At 36.4% G+C, this 21,242-nt stretch overlaps 1 protein-coding gene across 7 annotated transcripts in view; it reads left to right on the top strand.

Moving 5' to 3' along the window:
* Nucleotides 1–21,242, top strand: part of APBA2 (amyloid beta precursor protein binding family A member 2) — a 110,952-nt gene that overhangs the window by 70,740 nt on the left and 18,970 nt on the right. For 6 of the 7 annotated variants that reach the window (XM_052807455.1, XM_052807454.1, XM_052807453.1 and 3 more), the window contains 5 exons: nt 4,376–4,456; nt 5,816–5,852; nt 12,022–12,167; nt 13,522–13,557; nt 15,153–15,239. In XM_052807455.1, coding sequence (XP_052663415.1) covers nt 4,376–4,456; nt 5,816–5,852; nt 12,022–12,167; nt 13,522–13,557; nt 15,153–15,239 — 387 coding nt within the window. The remainder of the gene's footprint in view (nt 1–4,375; nt 4,457–5,815; nt 5,853–12,021; nt 12,168–13,521; nt 13,558–15,152; nt 15,240–21,242) is intronic. The other variant, XM_052807458.1, reaches the window with a different exon arrangement.

Raw genomic sequence — 21,242 nt, 5'->3', positions numbered from 1 at the left:
GAGAGACAACAAACCTGGATGAAAAAAATCAATTAGATCTGTTGGTTTACTTGTGCAACAGGTAACTTAATTTAGTCAACCTATCACAAAATATCTCTTGTCCAAGAAGGTTCTTTCTTTTTGGAGCCTACCACAAGGAACCTTTTTCAGTTAGAACCTACTACAAAACATCTGTTTTCCAAGAAGCTTAGTAGTCTTCAAGATGAGTCTCAAAATACATAAGCCAGTACATTGGTTTCAGAACACTTTATTTGGTAATATTTGAACAGTATTGCTAGTAAAGAGATTGGCAGGTACGGATCATAAGCCTCATTATTCAAATGTTTCAACACAGTAATAAAGCCTTACCACGCCTTTGAGCTGCACTCAGTGCTTGCTTACCAACTCTTTACCAAAAGAGTTAACAATTCTGAAAAAACTAATCTTTAATTCCTCTCGGAAAAAATATTCTTCTGAATAAATCAAGAAAGGGACTAACCTGCTGGTTTCTAGCAGAATGTTCTCCAGCAGGAAAGTGCTTCGTCAGCACTGAGCACCACAGCAGCATTCAGGATCACGGGTGGCAGCTTTGAGGAGGACCATATTGCAGATACAAGATTTTGACTGAAAAGCTAAACAGCTCACACCGGAATAAACAACTAGCAGCATTAAGAAACAGCCCAACTCATTCATTACTAACTCTCACCTCCAGCTAAGATGAGCTTTATACTGCAGGAAGGGGTGGTTATAAAGGGGGTCTGGTTGACTGGGAGGGGCCCTGCAAGATTGGTGGGAGGAGGGAGGCCCAAGTGGCCCCAGGCCTGGCAATTAGCCATCAGGACAGGGCTGGCCAGCATATGGGTAGAGCTGTAGGCATGTTTCTGAAAGATGTGCATAGATGCTTCAGTGACCTCAAATAAGTAGAGTCTGATTTTCCTCTCAGCCTAAAGATGGCATTTTCTGCTGCCTCACATTCCTTCACATGATGCTGGACAGTACCTCAGTACTTGCTCAGAGGCAAAAGTATTAATAATACTACACCTTTAATATTTTAATTTTCTTATATCTTTCCTTTGCAGAATCTGTCCTTTTATCAGAATCTTATCCTAGGATGAGAGACTTTGAACATAGCTGTAGTTCTGTGTTAGTGTGCAGTCAATTCCAGATTTCCGGTTTAGCTTTATGTTCTATTCTAAACTGCAAGTCAGGGTATAAAGTATTTATAATACCTTGTAAGTATTTCCTTCAAATGTGATTTTTCTAGCTATGGTAAAACTTAAAACAACAATATAAATTGGAAACTCTGTAAGAAACACAAAGAAAGCAAGTAGTGAGTATGATAATTTATTTGACATTGGTCAGATCACCTGGGAGCATGGACAAACTTCCAGCCCACACCAAATAGCAGAATTTATGTTTTCTAAAAATGATTCCATAAAGAAGCTCCAAAACAGCCCTTCATCTTTGGTCTAGAAGCATCTCCTTCCATACGTACAAGACTACGTGGTTTGTAACTGTGTATGGGAGATACAGCCATGCCTACTGTGCATAGTTCTCTCCTTTGACACTGTAAGTCTTGAGGAAAGAAAGGGAAGCCCTTCTCCCTGTACTTCTTTCTGCCCTTTTCTTCTGGGATACCATGTTAGCAATCATTTCTTTAGCATGAAGATCTCAACCCTTATTTTGTAAAGGGTCATTTTAACAGCCCACATATTTGCAGGCAAGTGTTGGGCACAGAAAGTCTCAGACAGGCACAGCTCCCCTTACATGTGCTGCTGCTGAGGGGACACAGGGAGTGCTACACTCCAAAGCTGAGAGGATCTCAAGAATGTGATAGTACACTCATATTTGTTCAGAGGAGGTGCTCACATACTCACCTCCCCATCACAACATTTTTAAAGAACAAAATGTTAATAGATCAGCCAGAGTTGGAACATGTTGTGTGCACAGATGTGCATAAAAGAAATGGAAGAATTCTTTGTATCTGAGATTCTGCCTAATTAGACTGGGGCTCCTAAACAAATAGGCAAAACACTGGGGAAAAAAAAAAATTGGCCTTTGTGTACAGACACCAAATAGTAAGTAAAAAACATTTATTATGTTCCTTGTAGAGGTGATGTGATTGATCCCAACTCATAATGTATTCTGCACAGACTTTTCTTTGGAACCCAGTCAATACACAATAACAATGTATATACTACATATGTGACATATAAACTACATCTGTGACTAGGAAATAATAAACAAGCAAGGCTTGTTTATATTCCTAAAAACCTGAAAATAGGAACTCCAGTAAATTACAGCTATGTATAAATCAAAAGTGAAATGTCATCCAAGTGTTTAGTCATATTTTATATTAAGACTATATGGAATTATATATGCAGCTATTACCAGAGAGCATGATCGGTGTTATGATCCCCAGGGCTGAATAAGTCCATCGACATATAACATTTGTGACAGAGACATGTTTGAACAATGTTTAGGGTATGCTTACTAAACCAGTCAACCAATTCTTTCTCTATATGCAGGTGCATTTTCAGTTCAGTCAAGTGTGTGGTAATCAGAACTGACAAGAGTTTTTAAAGTATTAACATTCTGTTGTACATACTGGAGTTAATATAGTTGCTGTCACTGTTTACAGTTTAATGTATCTTCATTGTGGCCATGTCATTTTCCCTGCTTAAAGCATACTTGGTCTAATCCTACTATTTTAGGGCATAATATATGATTATTATGCTTGTTTTATTAAAGCCCTCTAGATATTTGTTTACCTCATTAATATATTTCACTGCATATCAACACCTATTGCTCCATATTAGTTTAGCCATGCAATATAATTAGATTTGTCTTGTCTCAAACAGAACAGGATTTATAAGCAGGGATATGGTAAGCTTCTTAGCTACTACAGCCATGTAAACAGGGCCCTAGTCAGTGGGTCACCAAGTCTTGGTGTTCTGTGTATGTCGCAGATAGTCTTTTGTTTCCTAAAATCCTGCTTACTACTTGGGTGACTTTTTGCTTTGTGTATGTTGTCTTACCTGAGAATTAGCATTACTGAGCTAATAGCCCTAATGTGCCTGCTTCATTAGCACATTTTGTTCAGCTGACTAAATATTACTCATAGGGTATAATTTGTCCAGAGATGAACATGCAGACTTTCTTTGATTACAGCTACATATTGCATTTGAAAGTCAGAAGACAAGGAGTTACGTTCACATGTAACATTCAGGCTGACCCTTTGAAATAATACTGGCTCAGTGTTTTCCATTTGCACAATTGTTCATACAAGTTCTTATTTGTGAAGCCTCACAATGACAGTGGCATTTAGGCACTCTTTTTTATACATAATGGGGAAACTGAGAAAAAAGGGAAATGAAATATCATAAACCATAAAAATTTGTTCCAGAAATCACCTTGGTTTTCCAGATTTCTAACACTGAAACTCTGAGTCATGAAAACTTCACTTTCTTGGTATGTGTGGGACACATACATACCTGTGTTGGGTGCTGCTGTTCTGTGATTTGTGTCAGGTCTGGAGAAGAGATTCTGTCCCTGAGAATATTGGAACTTAGAAGAAAAAGAATGTTGCGTAGTTTAAAAGGCTTAGTATTTCCTTGTGTGAGGTTTTATATTTTCCCTTTTGCATTTCTTCAGAAGCCTGAAGATGTGCTGCCAGCATGCTGTAGATTTGCTTGGCCCAAAAGGAAGGAGATGCCATGAGGTATCTGTCATGAACACAGAATCCTATATCTGGTGCTAGGATTCTGTTTTTCAGGTCAGAGGTGGCCATTAGGACTATTTTGATTTTGTCCAGTACTGAGAATGAACACATTTAAAAATTCTGACTTTGGTTTCTGAAAATTTGAACATGTCAGCATTTGGCTTAATTTCCTGTGAAAAATTTGCATTGAAATAAAATAATTTAATTTAAATTTAAATCAGTAGTGTAACTGCTACTTAATGATAATTGAGATGTCTTATTATTTACATCAAAATACATCTTTTATTATAATTAAACAGCCCAACATTTTTATATGAATGTCATGTTTGCTAAATTACAACAGGAAATTCCAACTATTGTAGCATGTTATGATATTTCAATATCAGTAATGAATATTGATTGCACATAGATAATGACATATAAATACATATAAATAACTACACAGAACAGCTTCATGACGAATGACTGTCATAGAATAATGGAGAACATGCTAAATACAGTTTCCTATGTTAATGTTTTATGAATTTTTATTAAAATTTTCTGAATGTAATTTAATCTGGTGAAAATTTTCTGACTGTCTTTGCACCATTGACTTCCATTGAAATCTCTATAGTTTGTTTTGAAGCTTTCCAGAAGACAAAAGGATTTGAAATCCTTTCTTGTTTTTAATTACAGATGTGCAATGGTTTAGAGCAGCCAAGGAAGCAACAGCGTTCAGATCTCAATGGACCAGTTGACAATAATAATACACCTGAGGTAGGTACCTAAGGCCATTAGGCTGTTCTGCTGCCCATCTTCCTGCAGTCAGGCTTCCATGAGGGAAAGCAGGCACCAAATTGTCAGCTTTCTCCCTCTCACGGGGAGGCTCTGTTTCTTTTCCTGAACTGACAATAAATACCATGGCTGCATATTCTGAAAAGTCTTTGAATCATACCCATGAATTTGTTGCTGCCACATTCATTTTATGTAACTGTCCATGGCATGTACTCAAACCTAAAATTTTCTGATGACATACAGAATAGAGAGAACACTTCAGAAATTCTCTTTTTGGATTATTGGAGCATCAAAAAAAAATTGGCTTCTGCTTTTTTTCTTCCTCCTGCCCGCCCCACCCCCTGCCATCAGGCTTTAAAGCCAAAGGACTGCTTAATTCCCACAGGAATAATTCTCTTTAAATAACCCCTAATATCAAACACATCATTCAGTGCTGAGGGCTCGAATGATTCACATCTTTTTGAGTGGCCTCTGTGGTAAGAAGTGTCCTGGCTCAGTGTGCTGTGAAAAAGATGCGGTGATAGGCAGACCTGCTCTTGTCACTAAAGACTGGAGCAAAGAAGACATCTAAGAATGCAGAATGAGGTTATGCTTGAGGCTAGACACAATGAAATGAAATTCAGACTTAAAAGCAGAAGTCTGTTATCTCAAAAATATGTAACATATTTAGCCTGTAGCCTGTTACATTAATGAAGAGGTACATTTCTAAAGTCTTTCCCATAATGGAGAAATCAGCCTCTTTCCTGGAAACAGGAATGCCTGAGGAGGCTGGCAAAAGACAAGCAAACGGAAGGACTAGATCTGTTTATTGAAAATAGAGACAGTAGCATAAAAAGAGCACTGTTGTGGCTCCTGCTGAGATTAAGTGTAATGCTATGTACTGTGCAATCAGGGACAGTTCTTTTTATTCACTGACCCAGAATCTTGCTTTGTAAAATATTGTTAAATGTTCTTAATTAGAAATTTGGGATATCATTAATAGGCAATGTGATCTAGTGGATAAACTATTGGACTGGGAATTGCTGGTTTGTATTGCTCATTTGACAGCTGACATCCTAGGTCATTTTCATGTTTTTCCCCCTACTCTCCCTTATTTTATTGAGTGGTGGGATCTGCTTAAAATGCTTTGAGATTCCAGGTAAACAGCACTATGTAACGGTTAGGTTGGGTTAATTACTGTGATGTAATGTGTTTCACTGTGCTAAATAGTGGCTATGCAGAAGTTATATAGAGAGATTTGATTTTTTTTAAACAACAGTCAGCTGTTTAAATATAGTATGAATTCACTTTGGTTTGTGAAAATTATTTTGTTACAGCTATACCATTTTTATTTCTCAACAGACAAAGAAAGTGTCTTCATTTCCAAGTTTTGTTGATGGTAAGTTTTACATCATCCATAGTTAAAGTAGGATAAAATGGAAGCAAATGCTTTAATATATTTTAAAGATAACAGTTCTAAAAACCAGTCAAACCCAAGAGAATACAGCTGAAAAGTTTTAAGTATTGAAGTATTTAACATTTTCAACCCCCCCTGTGGCAATGGGTGATAAAAAGGAGGGGCAGATAAAGTTCTCAGATTAATGTAAAGATGGAGACAGTTAAAAATCTGGAAGGGTGTAAATAAGGTGGTAACAGTGGGCCCCAGCAGGGTGGAGATTTATGATTTATGAAGGTATAAGAGCACCCTGTTCTTCATGGCCTTGTGCAGAGGAAGGAGTCATTTAACTGTTCAGAGCAGCCCCTGTATCACTTTGATGTGATGCATGTTATGGCACTCTGGGAATCTCAGTTGTCGGCACAAACGGAAGGGTTCTCCTGATCTGATAAAAAATTGGTAATCCAATCCTCTGTTTAGAAGAGCCATGCTTTCGTGTGTTTCTTCAGTCTCCTTTGCACTGCTGTTACATATTTTCTGTTTGGAGAAAAATAAGTCAATTTATTAACACAAGAAGGTGGACAGAGATAAAATGGGATTATACTGAAAAACATTATCATTCTCTGATTCTCAGACAGCTGAAGAACTTTTTATGGGGAAAATGCATACAGCTCTTCCTGCAAAGGAAATGTCTACACTGTGAAGTGAAAAAAGACAGTAGGAAACTTCTAAGGATCTGACCCCTTAGATCTGCCATGAACACACTTTTCCCAAAATTGAACCCATAAATGAATGTTAAATACTTGATTACTAATGCCATTCTCAACTCAGGGAAAACTTACTATGATTTAGAATAATATTAGAATGTCCAACACATTTTTCTTCTATTCCCTGATGCCATCAGCTTGACTAGCAACTTCTGTTTTTAGTAATTTCCTTGAAGAGCTAGAGCAAATGGAAGGTTCAAAGATTTCCCCTTTTACACAGATTGACATTTGAAGGAAATTACATGTAACACTTGGCATGTGCTGACTAACAGGCCCTAAATAGAGGTGAATTAAATGCATTCCCCAAAGGTGGCTGAGACAAGAAAGCAAGCTGATACTTTGTAATAAGCATCTACTGATTGTATAGTGGACAACTATAAAGGGAGGCCAGCATGACTATAGCTGTAAAACGGACTAGAAAATTCACCCCTCACAGCGCTGGTAGACACAACCGCACATTTTAATTTTATTGGGATAAAAAGGTTATGTCTTTTTCTTACCTTACCTTACCAATCGGCTCACTACTCTGTTGGAAAGAGGTCAGTATACTCTTTTAGATAGCATGATACTTTTTTTTGTAGTTCAATCATTTTGCTTTCTCTGATTTTTTTCTACAGTTGCACAGTATGTGAGGATAAGCTCTCTCTTAGGCTTTTTCTATTGCAGGTATTATATGGCATTGTCTAATACAAATAAATATGTAGCTCACTAGGAGCTTATGATAGCTAACATGACTGCTCTCTGAATTCAAAGAAAAACAGAGTTTTTATTATTAATTTGTATGTAGAGTCCCAAAAGGAACAGGACCCTACTGCACAAAAGAAAAAGTTCTGCCAGCTAACACTCCTTGTTCTTCCCTGAGTTTTGATGGCAATACCACAGTCATATTCTGGTTACATTCATATTCAACTGTTCAGGCACTTAACTTTCAGCACGATTCCTTAACTAGAGTAGCTATATCTATATCTCTGTCTCTATTAATACAAAATATTTTTCATATGCCATGTGGACATAAAACCAAATCAGATAATAGGCACAAAAATATTGGAAATGTGTTCCTTTGCTATTAGAATTGTTTCAGTAGTAGTACCACTACATGCTTCTAGTGGTAATTAATTAGTTCCATGTTCAGGGGTTCTGGCTTTTTTGCTCTCTATATTTGTCCTATCACCATAAATCTCATTCCCTTGCACAGTAACAACCATGAAGTAAAGAAATCAGCCAAAATACGGGACTTGTAGATAGCCATTCTGCAAGGTGACATATGCCCTGTGTCCATTTACTCCTTATGCAAAATCTGCTGCAGTGCCACGCACCCTAACGTCTCAGTGACTTCATGGAGTATGATGGTTCTCAGCAGGAAGTTGAAAGTGCTTCTGTGCTCTGAGCGCAGTCTCTAAATACTGTCTGAATCCTTGGTTTACACATGATTTTAGATAAATATAAAAATATGTTCCTAACAGATTATTAAATTCAGTTATGCTGAATTATTGAATGAGTATTCTTTTTCTTATTTTATGAATACAAAAGATAAGTTAATTTAAAAATATTTAGACCTAGTCTACTTAGTCTAGAAATATGTTTATACTTGTTGCATTAATAGATCAGCAGAAAACCAAGTAATCTCTACTGCACTGATAAGATAGTGCAGAAATTTACAGTTAGATTTTTTAGAAATAGTTATCTAATGTTTAAGCACCAATACTCAACATAAAATTCCACTCTTTGTTCACATTGAACTAATCTTCAAGTTTCAAATCTATTTCTTTCTTTTTCCCTTCCTCATCAGTAAGCCTTACACGTGCTTACAGTCAAGGGCATGCTTAAGTGCTCTGATGAGCTGGGACCTCAGCCAAGTCTGCATTTTTGTATTATTTAAAGCAGTCAGAGATAAGGGAAGAAAACACTCAGGTAACCCAATTTAACCCTGGCAATTTTCGATACCATTCCATCCTTCCAACGGATGTCTTCTTTTACGTGACAATTGCTTACATTGCCTTCATGATGGGAAATGCATGTTGGAAATGTTTTCTGCCCCACATGCCTTGTTTTCTGTTTTGTTTTGGTTTTTTTGTTTTTTTGTTTTTTTTCTTTTTTCTATATTAGCTATTGCTATAAGCATTTTATACATGCTTTTGTTTTATACATGGTGTCACAGAATTTGTTGCTATTATAATGATTCTGAAAAAAAATCACCTTCTAATGCTATGAAGAGATGTTTGAAACCATATCCAACCAAAAAATCCCCAATCTTTAAAGAATCCAAATGAATAAAATTAGGATTATAAAATTGCTTAAAACCCTAGGTTATTTCCATGGTCAAGAAGTTTTTCAGACAAATTAGTTAAAAAAACTATTGCTATCATCAAACAGCCAAGACATGAGAAGAATTTGTTGTTTTCTTGGTAACACTCACTTCTTTCACAGATCCCTAAGCTATGGTGGGGATTACCGTTTCATGCTCAGAGTTGCTAGCAGTGTAAACATAAAAATAGATCTCTAAACATGTCTTTGAAAGTGCCTTTGACATAGCCTATCAATGACTTGGAAATCAAGACAAAAATGTCTTACTCAAAGATGTACAAAGCACCAATATAACCAGAAGTGGGCCAAATTCAACATTCTTGAAAATAATTGAAGAGAAAACAAGCTTTCCTGAGTTCAGCCAGCGTTTTTGGGATGGAAAGAAAGTAGACTAAGGGACTGATATGTTTTAAATAACCAGCACAGCTTTTTTTTGTTGACAAATCCTGCAGACTCTTAGCATTTTGGTCTTTGCTTGATGTAGTAATGACTGTATTAGAATTTGTACCAAGAATTGCAATTTTACTTGTCTTCAGACACACAAAATATTTCAAGAGAATTACTCTAAATTAACTACTAAAGGAGGTTAGTTAGACTGATTTAAACATTCTGTGGGTAAGCGTATTTCAGAGTTAAAGCAACCTTGATTCAATTTAGCTTGATTTACTTAGCCTGAAGTGAATGAAGGAAAACAAAATTAAAGCCACTTTAATTTTGAATGAGCGTGTTGATGCAGGTATCTAATGAAGTTTTGCTAACTTAACATTAAATTCACATCTTTAATTAATTTCCCTCTTTGCTGCCCTTGAAACAAGATGTCAATATACTGCAACATTAGTATTGTGTTGCATGCTGAAAGAAGTACAGAGGTAAAAGACTTAAGTTTTAGGCCTGAAAAGATGTATGAAAAACATCATCAGAAGAGGTACCATATAAAATACATCATCCATCTGCTGAAGAATGTAATGGTGCAAAGATGTAAGCAAAGAGGAACAGAGATATAGTAAATGAAGTTCTTGTGGAATTTTCATTTTCTTTTATTTCATTCAGTGAATTAGTGCTGCAAGAACAAGGATTGTTTTGTGAGGTATTGAAAGACTTGGCCTTCATGAAGAGTTTCAGTGACTTTTTAAATTAGTAACTTCCCAAGGATTTCATTGAGGGTTTTCACACATTTCAGTGGAGATTGTAATGATATTTTTTTATTCTTTCCCAATACTTTCAGAATTTTAAATTCCACAGAATTCTATTCTGACTTATAATGAAGATCCAAACCATTACTGGATTTGTACGGATATGATCTAAAGCAAAATGTGTCCTCCTGTGCTATATAATTATCCTTTTGAAGCTTGAAACTATGGTGTTTGCTAGCAAAACAAATAGCTGCATTTTGTGTGAGCATTGTTAGTCAATATCAGGTCTCTGAAGAGTGCAGGACTGGTATAAAAATATATATATATGTGTCTATATACTTTGATTACTGAATTACAAAGACTGTGGTTTTTTTGCTGGGAGTTGAGATTTCCAGCAGGCAAATGTGAGGTCTGCATGAAGTATAGGTGTCAGCAACATTGCTTGAAGAAGAAAGTCACTTCTTTCGATCAAGTTTATTTTCTGTTGGAAGACTTTTTCTAAATTAGAGTGGGAAAACGAGGGATAGGAATGCTCACTAAAAGATATATGTGCAAACCACTATTTAAGTAAATTTCATCAGCATAGCATGCCGTATATTTTTCCTTCTCCACTTATTAATTTTCCACATTCAATTGATTATAAATAGATTGAACTAATCCACTGTACAATAAAACTTTTTTTAAAATTAGCATCTCCCTTTAGTGTCATTTTTCTCCTCACACATGAGATTCATGTACTTCAAAAAAAAGTGTTAGCAGCTTAGCAAGTTGATACAGCTCAAAGCAAATCTCTTTCATACAACTGTTGTGGAACAGAAAATACTCACTGTCAAGAGATGTCAGCCAGACTCTGGAATGACTGTTCTTTACTGTTGATCTAATCAAGCTAGATGTAGAGCTTAACAGCTGAATAAAGACGATGATGAGCGTGGTTCCAGTATGATATAAATACTATCCTTTATTCTCTTCTCCCTGCCCCCTCTTTTTCATCCTTGGAAAGAAACCACTTGCAAAATACAAGCTAATGTTAGAATCTCACTGAAGTCACTATGTAATTAATACTAAGTATATACAAAAGCATTTTGTTGAATGAAGGCTAAAATTTAAAAAATATCAAGATGTTTTTAAGTTCCACTATTTTCCTATCTTTTTTAACATGGAATTTTTCGTGCTCTTTCCACGTGCTCCTTTTCCATAACTACCTTCTGTGACTTCTCTCTTCCATGCTTTCAGAGGAAAAGGCTGTATGACCTGTTGTGCAGATTCCATTGATTAGACCGTGAACGTTTTATTGAACTCCTGTACTGCAGCATGTTTGTCCAGCTCTCAGTTTATACAATCTGTACTAGCCTGGGAACTGTGTTTTTCTATCAGTCTCTGAATTCTGGCCTTAGACATGACTAAACAGCATCAAGATGCCTACTTTTCTTGTTTCCTAAACTTTCTTAACTGTTAAGCTTCGTGGTGGACTTTTTCTGAAGCAAAGTACACCTTTGTGCCCATTGTTCATCAGTATTTTTGCCAGCGATAATGTTTGAGGACTGTGTACTTCCACAAACATCTCAAAAAAATGTGGAAACACAAATCTGTATTCAAGCAGAAGTTTAGCTCATGCACTGTAACAGTCATACTATAAATAGTAAGAAAGTTATGATAAAGGAACCTATCAGCATTTCTGAAACTTGCAAATAATTCCAATGTGTTTATCAGTGCAGCACAGGAAACAATTTTCCAATGATTTTCCTCTAGAATTCCACAGTCAAGCCATTATGCAATGTTTTAAATACAGTATGTTTTTTGGGGAAATAATTATAGGGAAAAACATCATTTATTTTGAACTGGATTTCTTCATCTGTTTCATATTAGAAAAGGTATTAAAAAGGTTGTTCAAGCCTCAATATCCTTTATTCAATTTCTCATCTCTCTGCCCTCCTTTGAAAGGCAGTAACTGTAAATGTCTCATGTCAGTTCCAGGACCTTGTGAACCTGAAGACCTCATTGATGGAATCATCTTTGCAGCCAATTACCTGGGCTCTACACAGCTGCTGTCTGAGCGCAACCCTTCTAAAAACATAAGAATGATGCAGGCCCAAGAGGCAGTGAGCCGTGTTAAGGTAGGGGATTTTTATTTTTTTAGTTTGTAGAATACTCTCTGATCGTTTGACAGTTGATCTCTAAACAGTACAGGATCTGCAGCTTCAGACCTATTCTGAAGTGCACTTACATGAGTATAGATCTAGTACTGTAAATACCATTAGTTTCCAGTGCTTATTATAAAAATACATACAGCATCTCTGAGGAACAAAATATAAATTATTCCAGAGTCTATTCAAAATTGTTTGGAAGCTGTATGAAGAATTCAAGTATTAAAGACAAATTGCAGCTTGCAATTAGGAAATATTCCAGTGGCAAAGCACAGGTTATTTGTTTGACTGTGGTTTTCCTCTTATGTCATTAATTCCTTTAACTTACTACAAATTGTGAAGATTAATCTCAATATATTGAATTATTACTTTTTTAGGACAAGAAGATCCATTACTATTGTGTTTGGATTTGGTGTTATTTACAATGAACAATTCTGTGTAAATAATGTAGCATAGACTGCTTCATACAGCTGTGTAAAAAAATGCTTTTTTTTGGTTAATAATCGAAGTAGGAGATTTTTCTTTCACAATTTTTTCTGGATCTGCTGTAAATACCTCATCTGAATAAACACATGGTTAGAAAGAGGTAGATTTAAATACTAATAGAAAAATCAGGTGCTTAGTCAATAAAATACTTAATTGGTAAAAATGGCATGTTTCTGAAGGAAACCAGTTTGGGAAAATCATTTACGTAGTAAGAGACTGTCATGACTGATGATTGATTTGGCATTTAGAAACAAATGGAAGGCAAGAAAGGTCCAGTTCTTTAAACTTTCCAAACCTTTGAATTTCTATTTAGCATATTGTGATGTCTCAAGCAGTAAGTAATTGCTGATTGCAATTAACTCCCTAAAAACTGTTTCATGCATTAATAGCAATCCTAATCTGTCAGAGATACTTGACTACTTTAGATAGTCATGGAATAGAGATTGAGTTACATTTTGTTCAACAATTACAAGTAGAAGTATGATCAATATGGAGAGAAAACCTTGAGTTTAAAATAGTGCATGTACTGTCATTTTAGAGTGCTGTATATTTAGTGGGATAAATGTCATGAGCAGCTGTTAACAGACAACACTCTGGTACTAATTTTTTTGTAATCAATCGACAACATGTATAATGGCATTAAATCCAATTATGCTTGAGAACTACATGAGATATAAACAAATCTTTCTTTCCTGCACATCCTTCTCCACTGCCCCCAAATTTTTAATTTTTAACAGTCTGGATTCATAGTCAAAACTTTTCCCTGACTTCCCACACTGTCTTTTCTCTTTTTTTGTCTGTACATCTGTCTGCATTCTTTTTTTATGCTACTCCTCAGAGGATGCAAAAGGCGGCTAAAATCAAGAAAAAAGCGGTGTGTAAACTGTTTTTCTTGAATGCTAATGTTTACTTACATTTTTGTTGTACTTGTTTTCCATGGAGTGTTGTGTCTTTCGTTATGGGTCCTCATAAAGTTGTCATATTGGTTTCTTTGTTAAGTAGTTGAACACTGGATGGAATAAAATGAACTCATTTTCTTCATTGTTCATTTGCTGGAGTGCCTGTCTGCTGCTCTTCTGTTGAATACCTGTGATTTTTTTAGTCCAGATATACAGCCAGTGTTATCCAGGAGACTTTTTTTAATCTAACGCTTATTTTTATTTTACTAACCCAAGCAGTAAGATGTATTTCCTGTGCCTGTGACTTACTGTATATTTATTAAATTATTGTCAATATTTAAAAACAAATAGAATAAATTTACCAGGTAGTAGTTGGAATAATTCATACAGGAGACATTTCACTCAGTTAAAAACTATACTTCAGTTAAGTAAATACAGTTGACAAAAATATCACTAAAATTAATCTTGCTCTTTGTGATGGTCTTGGATGAAAGCAATGCAAGTAGTGTCTGCCAAAGTATGTGCTTGCTTTGTATTTTGCAGGATGAGACTTAATTCAAACAAAATTAATCTGAATGAATAATAGGCATAGCTAAGCCTTTATAACTACAGAAAAGAGCAGCAAATACATCATTCTTCCTTGCACTGTTACATCAGAGACCCAATCTCTGACTTGGAGATGGATGCCTGCCTTCAGCACAGGGTGATATAGTCTGTGGCAATTTTATTCTGAGGCTGCTAACATGGGTGCTGCTAAATACCAGTTGCAGTAGTGCACTATGGACAAGTAGCCTGGAGGGATAAATAGGTTCCTGCTGGAACTCAGAATACTAGGTAAGCTCTCAGATAATGCTTCAGTGAGAGGCAGCAGCTGCTTTACCACTTTCTCTCCTGTTTTCTCACGTGGGCAGAGCCAGGACTCACACTTAGGAAGCCATGTGGCATTACATGGTAATCCTGCTTACTCTGTGACCATGTTTTCCAATGGGATATAGAACTGTTTCCCCAGTGAGCAGTGCTCAGAAGTTGAGGTCTAAAAGTCAGCTGATGGCTTTCTGATACAAGAAAAATAGTTCAGCAGTCAGTTCTTTATTTTGTAGAAGAAAACTAAACCCCACCACAGTACTGAGCACCAGCTTGCACTTTTTTAGGTGAGCTCACTGAAGATGGCAAGGGCTAAGCAGCTGATGGGGAGTAAGTAACTTTCTGAATTCTCCTACTTTCTCAATTCCAATGCCTCCAGTACTGAAGTGCATTGATGAGACAGTGGGAAAGAAACAGCCATACTCTTTCTCCTGTTCTGGCTATAAATAGAGAATTTTAGTACTTGAGCTGTCAGTCCCACGGGCTCTGAAAATTCACTCTTACCCACAAAATCAGAGTATGCTTCACTCTTTCTATGCAACAAATGCATTCTTTGTATGTATTTAGAAGCACCTTTGAATAGCTGTCTTTTAGTGGTTTAACAGTGCAATTGCCTCGCATCGCATTATGCTTGAAGCGATCAGTGAATTTGTCATTTTAAAGAGGAAATTAAAACTCCCCTTGTAACAAAGCGTCTGTCTTTTAGACTTCAGAGGGAGATTCCCAGGCATTGACTGAAGTGGATCTGTTCATCTCCACACAGAGAATCAAAGTTTTAAATGCAGACACACAGGTAAGTTATGATTAAATCTCTTCAAGAATAATGTTGAGTTAGACCGCACTCTTACACTGTTAGTGGGAAACTAAAAGTTGGATAAATTAATTGTTGTGAGAATATTCAGACAGAGCAGTGTTAGATCTGCTATTGTTGCAACACTTGCCATTTGCCAATATAGTAATACTGACACCAGTTTTGCTTATTCAATGTATTGGAAAATACGTGCATGTTGCTGAGATCTTGTCATGGTTTAACTCCAGTCAGCAACTAAGCACCACCCAGCCGCTGGGTCACTCCTCCCTGCTCCCAGTGGGGTGGGGAGGAGAATGGAAAAAAAAGTAAAACTCATGGGTTGAGATAAGAACGATTTAATAACTAAAGTAAAATAAAATGTAATACTAATAATACTAATACTAATAAACCATAATAATAATAGTAAATAATAGTAATAATAATAGCAATAGTAATAATAATAACAGCAGCAACAACCAAAAAAAAACCACTAAACCCCAAGAAAAGACAAGTGATGCACAGTGCAGTTGCTCATCACCTTCTGACTGATGCCCAAGCAGTGATCCACCCCTCCCGGCCAACGCCCCCCAGTTTATATACTGAGCATGACATTCTGTGGTATGGAATCTCCCTCTGGTTAGTTCAGGTCAGCTATCCTGGCTATGCTCCCTCACAGGTTCTTGTACACCTGCTTGCTGGCATAGCATGGGAAACTGAAGAATCCTTAACTTGGGATAAGTGCTACTTGGCAACAACTAAAACATCAGTGTGTTATCAACATTATTCTCACACTAAATCCAAATCACACTGTACCAGCTACTAAGAAGAAAATTAACTCTATCCCAGCTGAAACCAGGACAGATCTATAAATAAATTTAGGGAAAGATTCAAAAGTCTTTCAGAATGCATATATACTGTTTCTCTGAAACAGTTTCAGTACCCAAATTTATTGTCTAACAGGGAAGTAATTTGCTGGTTTGACTAAGCTATTTGTATCTTGTCATTTTTAACATTTAACCTCCAATTTTTCCATAAATCACATCTGAGCTACCATCCCCTTTGCCTAAGGTAAATTATTAATTATTCATACTAAAGAAGTATCTGGAGACCACAGCAATGATCAGCCTCATCTTCTAGGAATACATATATATATTCAAATATCTTCATAAGAAGGATTTTTTTTGAAGGAATTTACAATTAAACACATAAAATTTATACATGGATCCCAATATTTAGTATAATAATCTCACAAGATCTCTTAGACTTTGATCATACTTACAGAAAGTCTTTAAATTTTCATTCTTATGTGAGGCTTTGAAAAGGGAAATTTTAGTGACATTTTTTGCTTTAGGTTTCACTAAAAAACTCCACTGTATGCAGCTAACAGCAGTTGAAAAATGGTAAGACCTCAAGTTACATTAAAGAACAAACCATTTAGAAAGTGCTTAGTTAAGCTAGATATAACCAAACTAGAAAATTCATCTTGTAGTATTTGGAAAAATGGTTGGAGTGACCTTATGCTATCCTTTCAGTGATACTCTTCTAGAACTTATGAAGGTAGTATTTAGTCTTTTTTTTTTTTTTTAGTAGCAGAACAGACCAAGGATTATAGGTAAGTTTAACTGTCAGAAAGATACCAGAACAAACAAACCCTTTGTAGGCAGTTTGTGAGTGGAGATGAGCAAGAGTCAGCACAGATTTGTCAGAAGTAAATCATGTCAAATCAATTGTTTTCTTTTGTGACGGGGAATATATTTGTCCATGGCACAGAAGAAGTACGCATCGCCTATTGACTTAAATAAGGCTTTTATCTCATATAATATTTTCTAGATTATATAATCTAGATACAAGGAATACAAGCAGGCTAAAAAATTTCTGAGAGTGTATTTATTTCTGATATATTGCTGTGTAGATGGCAATATAAAGAGATAAAGCGCCAGAGGTAGACTCACAAGCATGTTTCTTTGATGTAGGACTGTTCAATATTTTCATAAACAACTTGGAAGATGGAAAGAGAAAATAGTTATTGAACTTTTACCTTCATGTATAAGATCAGAGTTCAGAAATATCATGGCTAACTGAAGAAACAAGCTGAAACTCTAGGATATATTTCAATAAAGATAAATGTAGCCCTCTACATTGAGGATTTTTTGTTTTCAATTAGTATATAATTTGTTTTTCTAACAATGCAAACCATGAGGCATCTACTTCTTCCTGAAACTTAAGAGAGCGTTACAGTCTTTTAATGTGAGGGTAATGATAGTATCTCCAGGAGATGGATTATTTTTCTTTTAACATAAGCAGATGTCCTTAACGCACCACTAGAACTCCCAAGAGATGGAGCCAGATGAGGAGTAGAATATCCCATCTAAAATGGGCAGTAGTATCTACAATCTGCCATCCATAAATTGTCCTGATACTGTATTTCATCCATGATAACCAATACCACTCTTTGTCATGGCTCAGCCATTTTTTGACCTCATGGTAAATATGCATCATCCGGAGAGTATATTATTAAAGCTTATGACTACTTTTTGCATTAGCAGAAAATAAAATGCTAGTAATTATCAGTGTAAAGGTCACTACAGACAATTATTGATAAATGAACAGCTACAGTTTATAGTTGGAACGTATGGCAGTAAATAGGTAAGTTCTCTTTGTTGAGTAAGGATTAGTCTTAGTGGAAGTCACTCTTTCCCTTCTTTAAATAGTTCAGCATTTCAGCTGAACATCAACCCTTTTAAAATTAAAAAAGGAAAGTTTTTGAGGCAGACCATAAACACTTTGTTAAAGTAACTGTTGCCTTATTCTCCTGATTCCCCTGAGATTTCTAGTGATATAAAATGCAGTGCACCATGAGGAATGGTGTCTAGTGTGAACTGTTCAACTACATGAAAATAGCAATATTGGAAATGATTGTAATTACAAGCTCTCTGGTGTTTGCCCTGGGGTTTTTTGCTTTCTTTTTTTTTTACAGTGGGTCTTTCAGAGAGCTGTAAGAGACTTATTCCCATGACTTTTAAGCATTGCTGTTGGCAATGCCTTTGCATTTTTGGCTTGGTAATATTTTTCAGTGCTAGTGAAGTTTCCTGATTGGTGTAATTACCATAGGTCTATTTCAGCTGGTGTGGCAGCTGGCAGAGACAATCTGTTCTTTCATGGCTTTATCAATTATATAAAACCTATTTTTGCAGTGTGCCATCCATGATTTAATGCATCTGTAGTGTTGTATAGCTCACATGAGGTAGCAGCTGATTTAAAATGTAAAATTCTCGGTTAATAAATGACATGCAGCAGGGTTCAAAATGCTGAGCAGCACCAGTAAAGGTGTATTGCCACGTCGGAACAGAGCCAGCTCTGGTGATTCTGTTGTCCTCAGCAACACTAGGAATGGCACGCCTGCCACTTTTTAGTTGCTTATGCATTCAGTTACTGAATACCTTCAGCCCAAGTTGACCACCTGTTTAGTATACATGGTAGAAGCAACCTTAGGTTTGGCCACATGCCTGCTTTGTACGAGAGCAATTCTTCCTTGTGCCACAGCTTTACAGACTTGCAGTCAGTGCATGAAAACAGCAGAAATATCACAGCAGCCTCTCCCATCTTCTTGCTTATTCAGTGAAGAGAAGCTGGGAGTGAAGCAACTGGGAAAACTAGCAGAGAAAAAGACAGATATAGAGGTCACAAACGTGTATGTGCAGAGCCTCTGGTAGCTGATTGGTTCCATAAAATCATCTGACTTGTTAGGCTGTCTAATTCACATTCCCACAGGACTACATCACTTGAAAGCTTGGAAAAATGCTTAGGTTTTCCTCCTGCAGGTGTTCTTTGGGTTTCAAAAGGGACAACAAACGAGATTCTGAAAGAGTTCCTTAGAAAGGAAGGGAGATTTTGAGAAAGGGGAATCTGGACAGGAGAAGATAGAACAGGGGTTTTGAAAAAGAGCAAGAGAGAGGCTGAATTTCTAAGGACAAATGTAAGGATAACAAGGATGGAATGGATGGGACTAGAAAAGGGGTGAGTGAAAGAATAGAGAAGCAGATATGCAGAGATGGAGGGATTCATGGGAAAGTAATGATGAGAGAGGGTGAAAATGAGATAATGGTAATGGAAAATTGAGTGGAATGGAATATGGAGTGAGAAAAGAAAAAGTCAAGTCACGAGTAAAAGTAGAGACATGTTTACAGTCACTACATATGATTTACCTTATTCCTAATTGTAATTGTGTTAGACAGGAAGAAGGTGGGAGGAAGTGGGGGAATGACTGCTTTCACCCCTACAAGGGGAAGATACAAAAAACCCCTTTGATTAACTTCTGTGTGATGATAAGGACAGAAAGACTTTCTTGGCAGGTGAGATTAAATGCTTTCATTTTCCCAGTCCATTCACTCTTGTGCACACTGCATGTATGATTACAGCCTTACAGAATACTTAGTGCAGACTGCTGAAAAGCAATTATCTCTGCAGAGCTCCCAAGATCCTGCTGAGAGATGTCCATTATAAAACATTTTTCCATACCGAGAGAAGTGCTATAAATCCTCCTGAACCCCTGCAACCCTTAGAGACACCCCCCAAACCATCTCTTAACCATCATCACTTTTCATAGTTAGGTACAAGCATAGAAAATTTTATTTCAAGCCTGAGAAGAATCATTACAATGGTTTTATGGGTAGTGATTCTCTTCACTAAGACAGGTGCTTCTAAGAAACAATGATTATTTATATTTTTCTCTCTCTGTCAAGTTAAATTGTACTGAAATTCTTAAAACAATTACTCTTGTCGACTTGAACAATCTTTCTCTCTTAGGCCTTAGAGATTTGTTCAGCTAATGGTAAACTAATACCTAGCTGTTTATATAAAGGATGCTGCTGCTTATATAAACGATGAAAATGGTGTATTAACTCATAGCATGTTATAGGTTTTTTTGGAAGATCAGATATCAAGGGAAACCCTGCCACTACAGACACAGCAAGGAGGGTATCTCAGTCATCTAATATGATTGAGTTGGATGAAAACTGACCTCATGCTGCTCAGGGGGATATTCTGATACATATCAAGAGCCACTAGCAAATAAATTAAAAAAAAAAAAGAAAAACAAAAGTCCTTCTCAGTTAAAAAAAAAACAAACCAAAACAAACAACAAACCTGTAGTCAATTTTTCTTTCTTCACATTAGCAATATCAATATATATCCAAGCAGATGCCAAAAGCAGCAGAGAGAACCTCAGTCTTGGCCAAGAACCAAAGATATTTTAGACACCAGAAGGCAATTTACTGACTTAAAACTAATAGAGATCACAAAGTGAAACAAATTGATTCAATAATAAGTATTTTTTTATTCCAGTTCAGGCAGAATTTGGTGGATGTTTTTAGCTGTTTGGGTGGGGGGGTGGGGGAGAGAAGGGGACATCCTCAGCTAGTTCAATCAATAAAACTATTATGCTTCTGGTTGTTTCCAGTTTGAGCAATAAATAAAAGTCTGGAAAACTCTCCAAACTGGCCAATGACCCCAGCAAGAAGGCATTTTCAGATGGGCCCTTTCTGTTTCTTAAAGAAGAGAACAGTTCATCTCCACAATGGCAAAATGTGTAAAGAAATGATAGAAAACAAAGCTAACAAATCATGGTTTGGAGGCATTTTCTTGCTCTTTGTTTCAATAGAAAGCTTTATCTTCATTAAAATAAGTATTTAGCATAAGGTTTTAAAGTAAGCAGCATCCAGTTTAAGAAACCTATAAAGCTCAGGTTTGAAATGTGCCATAAAAATAGGATTTGGACTCTTTTTTTGTCTAAAAACAAGGATGTTCAACCAATAGCAACAGATTGGATTCAGTACAGCACACCAGCCATGTCTGAGAGCTGAATTAATTACCTGGCAGCCTGCTATTGAAATTACCTCTCATGAGCCTCCTGCAGTCTCCTCTTTGTCACACAACAAGTGCACACATCATGTGACCATTGTAACAGGACACAGGTGTTTTACTCACATGATGGCAATATAAAGTCTG

Source organism: Harpia harpyja, chromosome 14 (assembly GCF_026419915.1).
Source record: "Harpia harpyja isolate bHarHar1 chromosome 14, bHarHar1 primary haplotype, whole genome shotgun sequence".
In the NCBI taxonomy this organism is placed as follows: domain Eukaryota; kingdom Metazoa; phylum Chordata; class Aves; order Accipitriformes; family Accipitridae; genus Harpia; species Harpia harpyja.
This window is presented reverse-complemented; position numbering and strand designations above follow the sequence as displayed.